Below are 12,644 nucleotides of genomic sequence, written 5' to 3' on the forward strand. Positions count from 1 at the left end.
GATGTTAATAATTTTCTTTAATTATGCAAAAGCGTACATCATATCGTGCACAACTCACATGGCCCGGACTACTAGTGATGACTTACAAGAGAGGAGAGAGCAGTTGCCAATGGGTTAGGGAAAGTAATGAGTTTGATTGTTTTAAGATGTTAATAATTTTCTTTAATTATGCAAAAGCGTACATCATATCGTGCACAACTCACATGGCCCGGACTACTAGTGATGACTTACAAGAGAGGAGAGAGCAGTTGCCAATGGGTTAGGGAAAGTAATGAGTTTGATTGTTTTAAGTCTGCGGTTTAAATGGATGTTAAAGAAAACTAGTTGAGATTTAGAGCAAGTTAAGTAGAAAAAGGTACAATAGAAATTCATGACAAAAGGTTAGCTTAAACTGAGTATTTCCTGTTGGGAATTTAACGCCTAAACCCCTAATGCAACAGAAACGCAGTATAGAAAAAGTACACCAAGTTTTAACGAGGTTCGGCAACTGCCTACGTCCTCGGGAGCCTCACAGATAGTTTCTTATTAATCAAACAAGAAATTACAATTTAGGAGCAGATCTCAAAACCGAGATTTCTCAAATAAACACTGTAGCTACAGTGTTAATAATTAAAGGGTACGAACCCTTTCAATTCTCACTTGAGAATAAATACCCCACAATTAAAACCCTCTTTAATTCTCTATTTCTCTCTCTTCTTTAATCCCCTCAAACACTGTTGAAGCTGGGATAAATCACAAAATCGCAGCAGCGATTTAGGGCAGCCGCCAGAGAGAAAAGTCGGAGGAGGGGGGAAGAAAATCAGCAGCAAAAAAAAACCCTAGGCTGGGGTTTTCTTTTATAGGCGGATGAGGAGAGGGCTGGCGACAGCCTGTCGCCAGCGCCAACTTCGAGCCGAACGCACAGTTGCTTCGACGCCAGCTTCGCACGAACGCAGAGGTCGCTTCGACACGAACGCAGAGCTCGAACCGCCCCAAACGCAGAGGTCGGAAACCCCCCCTCCCCAAACGCGAGCTTGCCTGCTTGAGCTCCACCTGAGGCCACGCTTGGGGATCGCCGTCGACTTCGCCTGAGTCGACATCCACGCTCGCCTGCGACAACATCGAGCTCGTCGGAGCTCCTCGCCGGCGCTCCTCATCGGAAATGAGGTTTGATCTACACCCTCATCCTAACATTTCCTCCAAAGCAAACAATAACTAACTCGAGCGACTAATTTAAAATAACTCAGAAGATTTGAGGGATTACATAACAATCTAGGGACTAAAATCAAAATATGAAAGAGTTGTTTAATCGCGAACCAACCCCATGCAATATCACCCAATTGCGAATAGACACCCTGAGTGATTTTTTTTCCTTCTTTTTCTTTTTCACTCTTAAAATCATTAAAAATGTTTGAAGAGGCAGATAGACGCCCCATTGTTCTGTTGGTGAGAAATTTTTTTAAACTTCTAAAAGCGTCTAAAAAGTTCACTAAGACTCTAAGAGGTGTATTCGATTTGGGTCAATACTATAGCAGATCCAGAGCTACGTAGGGTCATTCACAACAAATAGAACTATAGAGAGTGTGTTTGCAATTGGGTGATGCTACACGGGGTCTGTACGCAATTAACCCTTAAAGATTTATAAATGACCAATATTGGCGGAGAAAAGAACCCCGTAAATAAAATGGAAGAGTAATGCATCCGGTTGATGGAGGCCCCCCTACAGACCAGCCCAACACAATAGTAAAAAAGCCCAGAAAGTATACAGGATAAGATGATATCATCATCCGAGCTGTGAAAGCAGTCGCAAGAGGAGCAATGGCGTCGCAGTTGCAGGCATCATTGAGATGGAGCTGCAGCATCGGCACCGGCCCTTTTCCAAGCCCACAACACAAGCATCAACAGCAGCAGCAGCAGCAGCAGCCCATCAGCAGGGTTTTAGCTCAGAAGAAAGCCAAGAAAACCCGCAAGGTAAAAAAATAAACAATAAAAAAAATTCTGAATCTGTTCGCGTTCCTGACTCAAGTAATTCTCATTTGCATTCATCTGAGCTGGGTAAATTTTAGATAATTCTGAAAGAGGACATGTCTGAGCTTGGGAAGAAAGGGGAACTCCTCGAAGTGAAAGCTGGATTCTTTCGCAATTACCTTCTCCCTTTGGGAAAGGCCCAAATTGTTACTCCTCTCCTGCTCAAGTATCATTCTCTCTTCGTTCCTCCACAGTTTCAATTCTTTAGTTCTGTCATTTCAGTGACTGTTATTTAGGCTCATTTGCACTTTAATACCCTGAAGTTTCATCTTTTTATTAAAAAAAAGATACCCTGAAGTTCTTTTTCGACGATTTGATACCCCAATGTGCAAAAAAGTTGACACCCTTAAGGATATTAATGTAGAAAAGTGAATGAGAATCAATATCGTTACCAAATTTCGGTTTTACTGGTTTGGTGAAAGTGGAGAGCAAGGTTAGGGCTTTAGAGTATGAAATTGTCAAATTAACGTCAAAATAGGACTCAAGGGTGAAAATTTGGGTTGTTAAAGTGCAAATAATGCTTTATTATTATGAAGTTTTTTTTTCCCTATTAATTAATCCCATTCATCTGTTGATTCAATACCATGCATACTTATGATAGGTATTCAATTGAATCGACTGTTGATCCTACAATAATGCGAGGAAGAAAATGCTTTTTGGAGTCTCGTTGAAACGGACCAAGTAATGACGCACCCATAAAAAAAAGCATCCATCTTGTGAAAAACAGTTGAATTCCAATCCAATCTTTAATAGGATTGTAATCGGTTGATTGATCTAAGGATGAGAAACCATGGGGGGCTGAAGAGTTTGGAATTTTGGAATTCCACCTATGTTACAATTGAGGAGCTAAAGAAAATCATGCACAAGGACCCCATTCCCTTGCACAGCCAACTTTTCTAATATTCCAATCCTTTTCTAAAGAGTCATATCCTTGGTTAAAGTTAAACTAACCACAACAATGCGTCCTTTTTATTTTCATATATTCAAGTTTTCTTAGGTATCATCTAATCCTTTTTACTCTATCCTAAATTTTAGATATATTGTCTTTGTTGCACGTATCAAATAGTTTTCTCCCATGTTATTTTTCATAACAGCAAACTCAAGCTTCTTACATGCTCAATCATTCTTACACATCTATCTCAGTATTGTTATTTCATCCCTTTACCTTAAAAAAAATTCTCATTTATATGGATGAGTAAAAACACTATGCAATTTAAGATCATCACCGCCTGCCTGTGTTCCTTTGATGGTGGAGCCTTATACTTTACTATATGTACGTCCTAATATTTCTTTTTAGCTGTAACCTCATACTGATTTTTATCCAGAGAAATGCAGATGGAAGAGGAGCGAATTGAGGCTGAGAAGAAGCGGGTAAGGGTTCAACTAACTTAATATGATCATGACATGCTACTTTCAACCTGCATGCCATATGACAAGATCGGTGCCTTTTATAAATTATCCCTACATTTCAAAAAAAAAACTTTTATTTTTCACTTTACTGAAACCAGTGTTCTTTCACAAACTCCAGTACCTTTTGTTGGATTTACGATGCTCCTGCCAAAGCCAAACTTGTCAGAATATTTTTTTTACAGTGACGACATGTATAAGTACTTCCAATGTCCTTTATAGGATGTTGGTTATATTGCCCACAATTCCATGACATGCTTCCAAGTATCAAGATACACCTTTGGTGCCAACTAGTTGACAATAATGCTCCATCCTCACATCTCAATTAAGGTTGGTGAGGTGAACATTGGACTTCCTGTACATAAGAAGAGAATAAACAATTATGTCATTTTGCTTCTTCCATATATCTTTGAATTTCAGAACAAGTTTAAATTGAAGTGGGAACTTAAGGCATGTTATTGAAACTAGGTGGGTCTTACCCTCTTTATCCTTTGAGGGAGGTTTTGAAACAGCATGGATGCTTTAACTCGAATTTTGAATCAGCAATTGGCATGATCATGTATCATGTTGATGCTTCTCCTTTTTCAGATGTTTGTTTATTTCTCATAAGGTGAGGACAAGACAAGTTTCCTCTGCTATGCTCAAATACAGGTCTGGTGTTTACCTGAGAGCTTGTATTTTGAGATATCCATTTCTTCCTTTCACCTCTACTATTCAATGGGATGATCATGTGCAAGATACCCTGATGGGGCATGCACGCCTTTTCTTTGTTTGTTTGAAGGAAATGAAAGAAGCCAATATACAACACTAACAAAGCTTCTATCACAAAATTTTGTTGGCAGCTACATAAATTCTATTCTTCTATTCATTGCTGTTGCGCGCAGCGGAAATTTCGGCAGCACCTCGGCAGCACAACAAGAGAGTCAGGTCGCAATAGGAAATCATGTTTCACAAAGGAAACAGGAACCTTAAGCAAAATATCTCAACCAAGTGAGATATCAGCTCTTCCTCTCATTAGTTCTAGGACTGACCTGTCGAGGGAACCTAAAAGCTATTACAAATCACACAAATAGCGATACAACCAATTTTACGTGGTTCGAAAAATTGCCTACATCCACGGGACAAGGAGGGGGGAGATCTACTATTAGAGGGAGAGAATACAACTAGGGTTTACAATCACTCACAACCTAAACCCTCAAACAAACTCTCAAATCCCTCATAATATCTCTCTACAAAAGGATGCACAAAAGCCTGCACTTTTTCTTCTTGCCGCAGAGCATCCCCGTAGCCAAAACAAATCTCCTGGCATCTGCCCTCTTTGCTGCAGCCGCCTAACAAAAGTTCCGTGCCCAAAAACTTCTTCGCTTGCACGCAGCCCTAGAACCAATCTGAAGAGAAATATATAGTTACGGAATCGGGTGGGCCTGCATCTCGTGATTGAAACGAAAAAAAAAGTGCTCACGCGGCTATGCTTCTAACTCGTGGCCCCCATGCGTTCACCTCACCCACTCACGCGTTTTCTTTGTGCTGCTTGCAGTACTCACGTGGGAGTGGCCCACTAATCCTAATCCCACGAGCACTAATCCCACGAGTTCACAATTCTCCACCTCGGTGAAGTTTTTTCAAAACTGAGCCGACACCAAAGCATCCAAATGTCCTAACTTGTTGTGTCCAGTACGAACTCAATCCATAACAAGTCGAGGACCCGAACGAGAGTCCAAACAATCTTACCCCCATCAACTAATCCAAACCGGCTGCATCGTAAAGACTGCCTATGTATCCTCTTGTCCAATGAATCAAGCCGAACGTAGTTCACCCAAATAGCTGTCAACGGCCTCAACAATTACGAATATGCAACAAGTTTCGACAATGATCAAACTTGTTGCTCGGAACCACCTTAGTGAGCATATCTGTCGGATTATCCTTCGTGTGGACTTTCACAATTTCCACATCACCATCTTCAAGAACATCCCGAACGAAGTGCCTTCGTGTGGACTTTCACAATTTCCACATCACCATCTTCAAGAACATCCCGAACGAAGTGATAACGAACATCAATATGCTTCGTTCGCACATGGAAAACCTGATTCTTCGCGAAATAGTAGCACTCATGCTATCATAATGAATAGTGACGGACCTCTACGATATACCAAGTTCCTCCAAAAGTCTTCGAAGCCAAATAGCCTCCTTCACAGCCTCTGTAACTGTCATATACTCTGCCTCCGTCGTAGACAAAGCCACCGTCGACTGTAAGGTGCATCTCCAACACACCGGCGCACGGGTCAAAATGAACACATACCCCGTTGTAGACCAGCGTTTATCCAAATCCCCGGCATAATCCGAATCAACATAACCAATACATAACTGTCCATCTGTAGTGTCCCGCTCATAAACTAAACCAACATTGAGCGTACCTCGAATGTACCTCAAAATCCATCTCACGGCGTCCCAATGACCCACTCCTGGATCGTACATGTATCTCGATATCATGCTCACCGCCTATGATAAATCTGGTCTCGTACATACCATCATGTACATCAAACTCCCAACCGCGCTCGTATATGGAGTCTTCGACATCAACTCTCGATCTTCAACTGACTTTGGTGAAAGACCAGCTGAAAGCTTCAAATGGGCTCTCAAAGGTACACCAACTGGCTTCGTATCCATGCTAACATGGAATCGTTGTAGAACCTTTTTTAAATAAACCACCTGTGTTAAACAAATTTTGCCCTTCTTCTTATCTCTGTCGATCTCCATTCCCAAAATGCATTTGGCCTTACCCAAGTCATTCATCTCAAACTCATTTGAAAGCTGAACTTTCAACTCATCTATAGCCGATCTGGAAATAAAGGCAACCAACATGTCATCGACATAAAGTAACAAATAGATGTACGCACCTCCTTTTAACTTGTGAAAATATAGCAACCAACATGTCATCGACATAAAGTAACAAATAGATGTACGCACCTCCTTTTAACTTGTGAAAATATACGCAAGGATCAAACTGGCTCCGAGTGTACGAATGACCAATCATAAAACCATCGAATCGTCTATACCATTATCGAGGAGACTGTTTCAAACCGTATAGCGATTTCTTCAATCTGCAAACCAACTTATCTTTCCTTACAGCTCGGAATCCCAATGGCTGAGTCATATATATTTGTTCATCAAGATCACCATGAAGAAATGTCGTCTTCACATCCAACTGATCTAACTCCAAACCATACTGTGTCACCAAAGCTAGCAAAATCCGAATCGAATAATGCTTCACCACCGGAGAGAAAACCTCATTATAGTTAATACCTTCCTCCTATGCATAGCCCTTCGCAACCAACCTAGCTTTGAACCTTAATGGAGTGCCCTCAATGCCCTCCTTCTTCGTGTATACCTACTTGCAACCAATTGTCTTCCGTCCATTTGGAAGCTCAACAAGCTCCCATGTATCATTCTTATGAAGAGATTTCATCTTCTCTTGCATAGCCACCTGTCACGAATCAGTCTCCGAACTCTGGTCGGCCTTTTTGAATGTAGTAGGTACCATCTCATCGATACTCTCCACCGAAAGTGCATACGTAACTGTGTCGGCATACCGTGTTGGAATCTGTATGTTTCACCTCTGTCTCCGAACCGCAATCGAATCCTGAACCTGAGTCGTCGGTCCTTGATCCTGCATATTAGTACCCGTATCCTCCATGTTACCGTCGTGCTCGCCTGATGTCACCTCAGTCGGCACTCTAATGGATACTGTACCATTTGGATAATGTGGAGCTGCATCGATCTCCACCACCTGCGATATCTCTTCCGTCGGGTCGCTCTCCACCTGATGAGAGCTGAGAAGCTTCAAGATAAAAGCCTCATCGAATGTGACGTCCCTACTCAGCACAATCTTCTTATCAACTAGATTCCAAAGTTTGTATCCCTTGACACCACGTTTGAATCCTACAAATATGACATTCCTAGCTCGAGGTTTCAATTTATCTGTTCTCACATGATAAAATACAGGACATCCGAATACCTTGAGCTGGTCATAATCTCGCGCTGGCTCTCCCGACCACTTCTCCATAGGGGTTTTCCCCTCAATCGCAGATGAATGCAGCCTATTAATGAGGTGGCTCGCATATGTAAGTGTATCAGCCCAAAAGATCTTCTCCAAACCACTCTGCGATAATAAGCATCGGATCTTCTCCAGTAAAGACCGATTTAGTCTCTCTGCCACCCCATTCTGCTGCGGTGTATGACTAACCGTGAAGTGTCTCTCTATACCCTCGTCTCGACATAGCTGCAGAAAGGGGTCTGATGTGTACTCCTCGCCGTTGTCGGATCGTAACGTCTTGATCTTTCTCCCAGTCTGTAGTTTCAATCTTTTCTTCCACTCCACAAATATATCTAGGACTTCACTCTTCTTCGTCATGGTGTACACCCAACAACGCCTAGAATAGTCATCAACGAACGTGACGAACCAATGTCGACTACCAAGTGATGCAGTCTTGGTGGGACCCCAAACATTTGTGTGCACGTAGTCCAGGATGCCCCTCGTCTGAAGAATGACAGTCCCGAACTTCACCTTCGTCTTTTTGCCAAGAACACAGTGCTCACAGAACTCAATCTTCCCACTCTTGGCTCCCTTCAATAACCCCTGCTTGCACAATGCCTGCAGTGACTTTTCACATGTGTGCCCCAACCTATAGTGCCAAAGTCTACTCATGTCCGCTTCTGAAATAGCCAAAGCAATCTGGCCAATCTCGGTGCTTCCCTTCAGATAATACAAATTCCGATTGCGGACTCCCTTCATCACCACCAATGATCCCTTAGTAACATTCGCTACAGCGTTTTTGAAAGTCACATTGAATCCCTTTGCCTCCAAAGCTCCGACTGAGATAAGATTCTTCTTCAGCTGAGAAACGAATCTCACCTCCTTCAATTCACGAACTACTTCATCGTGCATCCGGATCCGCACAGTACCTATCTCACAAATGCCACAGGATTGATCATTTCCCATGACTACACTCCCCCATCGAGCTTCTCAAAAGATGCAAACTAATCTCGTCTAGGGGTCACATGATAGGTAACGCCGAAATCAAGCATCCAATCTGATGCATCCAAGTGGTTCACCTCCGGAGTAATCAGTAAAGAAAAGTTCGAATCATCGGAATCATCGTTTTTCGCAATATTCACCTCATTGGCCTTCAGGCCCTTCTCCTTGTCATTCTCCTTCTCCTTGAGCTTCGGGCAATCTCTCTTCCAATGTTCCTGCTTCTTGCAGAATGCACATTGGTTCTTTGCTAATTGGTGGCGGTCTCTAGACTTTGATCTTCCTCTATTATCACCTTTCGGATATGGACTTCTACCTCTCGTCGACAAGGCCTCTCCTGAAGTGCTAGCACGAGAAGTTTCCTTGTCCTTCCTCCTCAAATCGTAATTGGTCAATGCGTTAGTCACTTCACTATAGCTGATAGAAGATCCCCCGTTCAACAAAATGAGCACGAATGTATCATACTCCTCATCCGGTAAGGAGGCTAATAAGATAATAGCATTGTACTCATTCGATATCTTCTCATCAACATTCGCCAAGTCCGACAACAACTTAGTATAGTTGTTCACATGCGCCGCTAGTGAGGTGCCTCTGGACATCTGAAATCTGAAGAGTCTTCGCAGCAAGTGCAACATGTTCTCAACATTCTTCGTGAGATACTTGTTGTTGAGAATTTCCCACATCTTCATTGCAGACGTCACCCCAATCACATTATATTTCAGTTCTTGTTCCAAACAGGACCTGATCACCCCACACGCGTTCCTATTTATCTTCTCCCATATCGCCTAATCATATTTAGGTGGCCTCTCGTGGACCATGATGGTCTCTTTCAAATTCTGAGCATTGAGCTCATCCTGTACGTCGCTCATCCACAAACCAAAGTTGATTTTACCGTCATACTTCACCACACTAATCTTAGTGTTCTGAAAACCTACTTGTATTGTACTCGCCATCGACTTGCTGCTTTCACCTTCTTCTCCCATTGCAAACTAACTCCAAAATTATAGAGAAAGAATAAATTTGATAAAAATTAGGAACCACCCAACTGTACCCTAGATCGGATTCCAAATAGATTTCCTATCCACACGAGGAAAACGAAATCTCCAACGGCAACTCCTAATGCTATCTCCACTGAAGCCTAGAACTCCAAGAACCAAGCTTCACATAAATTCTTCCTCCACCAAACGCCAAAACCCTAGATCTGAAACCTGGCTCTGATACCACTTGTTGCGCGCCGCTAAAATTTCAGCAGCACCTCGGCAGCACAACAAGAGAGTCAGGTCGCAATAGGAAATCCTGTTTCACAAAGGAAACAGGAACCTTAAGCAAAATATCTCAACCAAGTGAGATATCAGCTCTTCCTCTCATCAGTTCTAGCAGTTCTAGGACTGACCTGTCGAGGGAACCTAAAAACTATTACAAATCACACAAATAGCGATACAACTAATTTTACGTGGTTCGGCAAATTGCCTATGTCCACGGGGCAAGGAGGGGGGAGATCTACTATTAGAGGGAGAGTATACAACTAGGGTTTACAATCACTCACAACCTAAACCCTCAAACAAACTCTCAAATCCCTCACAATATCTCTCTACAAAAGGATGCACAAAAGCATGCATTTTTTCTTCTTGCCGCAAAGAATCCCCGCAGCCAAAACAAATCTCCTGGCATCTGCCCTCTTTGCTGCAGCCGCCTAACAAAAGTTCCGTGCCCAAAAACTCCTTCGCTTGCACACAGCCCTAGAACCAATCTGAAGAGAAATATTTAGTTACGGAATCGGGTGGGCCTGCATCTCGTGATTGAAACGAAAAAAAAAGTGCTCCCGCGGCTATGCTTCTAACTCGTGGCCCCCATGCGTTCACCTCACCTGCTCACGCGTTTTCTTTGTGCTGCTTGCAGTACTCACGTGGGAGTGGCCCACTAATCCTAATCCCACGAGTTCACAATTGCTATTATGGGTCATTCCCTCCAGTTCACTCTTATCATACCTTCTTAATTGCTCCAACCAAGTTCTTTTAGGTCTACGTTCCTCTTTGCTCCATTAACTATATAATCTTATTACATCCCAACGATCATTCTAGCATCCTTATATCCATAAACCAGTATGAGGATTCCTTCTTATTGCGGGATGCCGACTTCTTAACGCAATGGACTCGAGACAACAATATTATAATTTTAGTGAAAGTTGATAAACTATTGAAAGCCTGGAATTCCATAATCAGAATATGTTGAAGGACTATTCGGACGTCAACCATCTAAAGTTCAGATGGCTCAACCAGTCATGCCTTTGGAACGAGTCTTCGTAGCTAAGAAAGTATGAATAAATTTGTGGAGATTTTTGATCTTATTCTTTTTTATTGGGACCTTCGTTTTATTTGTCTCTGTTTCACCGAGACCAGCAAAGTTATGCTTTATCAAGTTGAGTATGTTCACTACTTTACCTCTGCTCAAATATTTTTCTAAAACAAGCCTTGTTATCCTCTCCAGGTAAAAGAAGAGGCACAACAACTTGCTCGAATTTTCCAAACGGTAGGGGCTTTCAAGGTGAAACGGAAAGGTGGGAAAGGAAAACAAATATTTGGAAGGTAATTTTACATCGAAGGCGCAGTCAGCAGAGTTTTATTTTACTACAATATTCTAAGTTTTTATTCTCTCTCTCTCGACATTGTTAATCTAATATGCCGCTGTTCTTTCCTCTGCTAGTGTTACTGCCCAAGATCTTGTTGACATAATTAAGGCACAACTACAGAGGTATTCTCTGGACATATCTAAGTGAAACTGAACCTAATGTACAACTGGACTCACACCTTTTCCCCCCCTTTTTCGTATTTGCTTTGCAGGGATATCGACAAGAGAATTGTCTCTGTTCCAGAAATCCGTGAAACTGGAGAGTATACTGCGGAGCTTAAGCTGCATCCCGAAGTCACAGCTCAAGTAAAACTTAATGTGTTTGCAAATTAACTTGGTCTCTCCATTTGAAGAGCATTCGCCATCCGCTGAGGCCTTCATAAAAGCTGCACGGGCATAGCTTTGATCCTTTCTGTGCTTATATGTCTCTACTCAGTTCTCAAATGTTTTCTTTTCCTTTTTCTTTTCTTTTAACTGTGTACTTCTATGAGTGATCTTTAAAATCAATTCTCAATTTTTCTTTATGTACGCTTTGTTTTGAGAATGAAAATTGTCAAATTGTCATATATTAACTTACCTTTTGAGTCGACAGAGAAGAGTGCTCCTTCTTTTTCCCTGTTCTTTTCAAGGGTTGGTTGAGGGTTGTTTTCTATTAACTTCATTAGGGGTTGCAGACGTGCACAGAATCTTTGTAATTAGCGTTTGATTGTTTTTTCATTGAAAAAAAAAATGAACCCTCCAAAAATATATATGAAAGTCTTTGAAGGTCACTGAAAAAGCTTGGATGATTTAAAGAACTAGATGGGATGCACATCTGATGCACGTGGTCAGATAATTTGATTATTTTGTTTTATTTTATGTTTTTTTTCCTATAACTCATTTGTCTAATAGTTCATGCATAGTTACTATACAATACATCGTACTAAATGATATTATTTTTTTTAAATCTCTACTTGATGATGATAAGACCGATAACGTTTTGTATACTGATATCAAGCTTGTTATTGCATTGAATTTAGTTATGCTATAAGAAATGTCAGAACTTTAATCTAAAAGGCATATAAAAGATTCCAACTTGTAATATTTTACATATATTATGCCACATAGTAAATGCATAGTGCGATGAGAAATTCATATTAAATCTACACTGGACAAAGCAGATTAGCTACAAGATGCAGAACATTAGTTTGAGAACATATAGAACTATATATCAATTAGAAATTCATATTAAATCTATACTTGACAAAGCAGATTAGTTACATGATACAGACCATCAGTTTGAGAACACATAAAACTATATATCAACATTAATAAAAAAACAATGAAAATTTGCTTCTATGCCTCAAAATCTAACTTTCAATGTGCCACGGCCCCCCAAACTTTCAACAATGTGTTGCAACCCCTTTTTTTTGAAAAAATTATGTCCAGACCCCTCTCCTCAAGTTCCAATGTAACCTCTTCAAAAATCTCGATTTTACCCCTCCCTTACACCCTCTCCTCCTCCGTTCCTCCTCTTCCCCCGCCCCCGCCTCCCTCCCCAGCTCCGCCTCCCTCCCCCGCTCCGCCGCCA

At 41.5% G+C, this 12,644-nt stretch overlaps 1 protein-coding gene across 1 annotated transcript; it reads left to right on the forward strand.

The window, feature by feature from the left end:
• On the forward strand, positions 1,714-11,665 carry LOC109850220 (50S ribosomal protein L9, chloroplastic). Its single transcript, XM_020420185.1, has 6 exons — positions 1,714-1,950; positions 2,046-2,173; positions 3,333-3,378; positions 10,934-11,031; positions 11,150-11,197; positions 11,287-11,665. The coding sequence occupies exons 1-6, from the start codon at positions 1,798-1,800 to the stop codon at positions 11,405-11,407; spliced, it is 594 nt and encodes a 197-aa protein (XP_020275774.1). The 5' UTR covers positions 1,714-1,797; the 3' UTR covers positions 11,408-11,665.

Source organism: Asparagus officinalis, chromosome 1, assembly GCF_001876935.1.
Source record: "Asparagus officinalis chromosome 1, Aspof.V1, whole genome shotgun sequence".
Taxonomy (NCBI): Eukaryota; Viridiplantae; Streptophyta; class Magnoliopsida; order Asparagales; family Asparagaceae; genus Asparagus; species Asparagus officinalis.

Excerpts from the sequence above, each read along its gene's own strand:
- LOC109850220 (XM_020420185.1), top strand. The coding sequence starts at position 1,798 with ATGGCGTCGCAGTTGCAGGCATCATTGAGATGGAGCTGCAGCATCGGC. Across the intron at positions 2,174-3,332 it reads GTTACTCCTCTCCTGCTCAA|AGAAATGCAGATGGAAGAGG; the intron begins GTATCATTCTCT and ends ATTTTTATCCAG. Across the intron at positions 3,379-10,933 it reads TTGAGGCTGAGAAGAAGCGG|GTAAAAGAAGAGGCACAACA; the intron begins GTAAGGGTTCAA and ends TATCCTCTCCAG.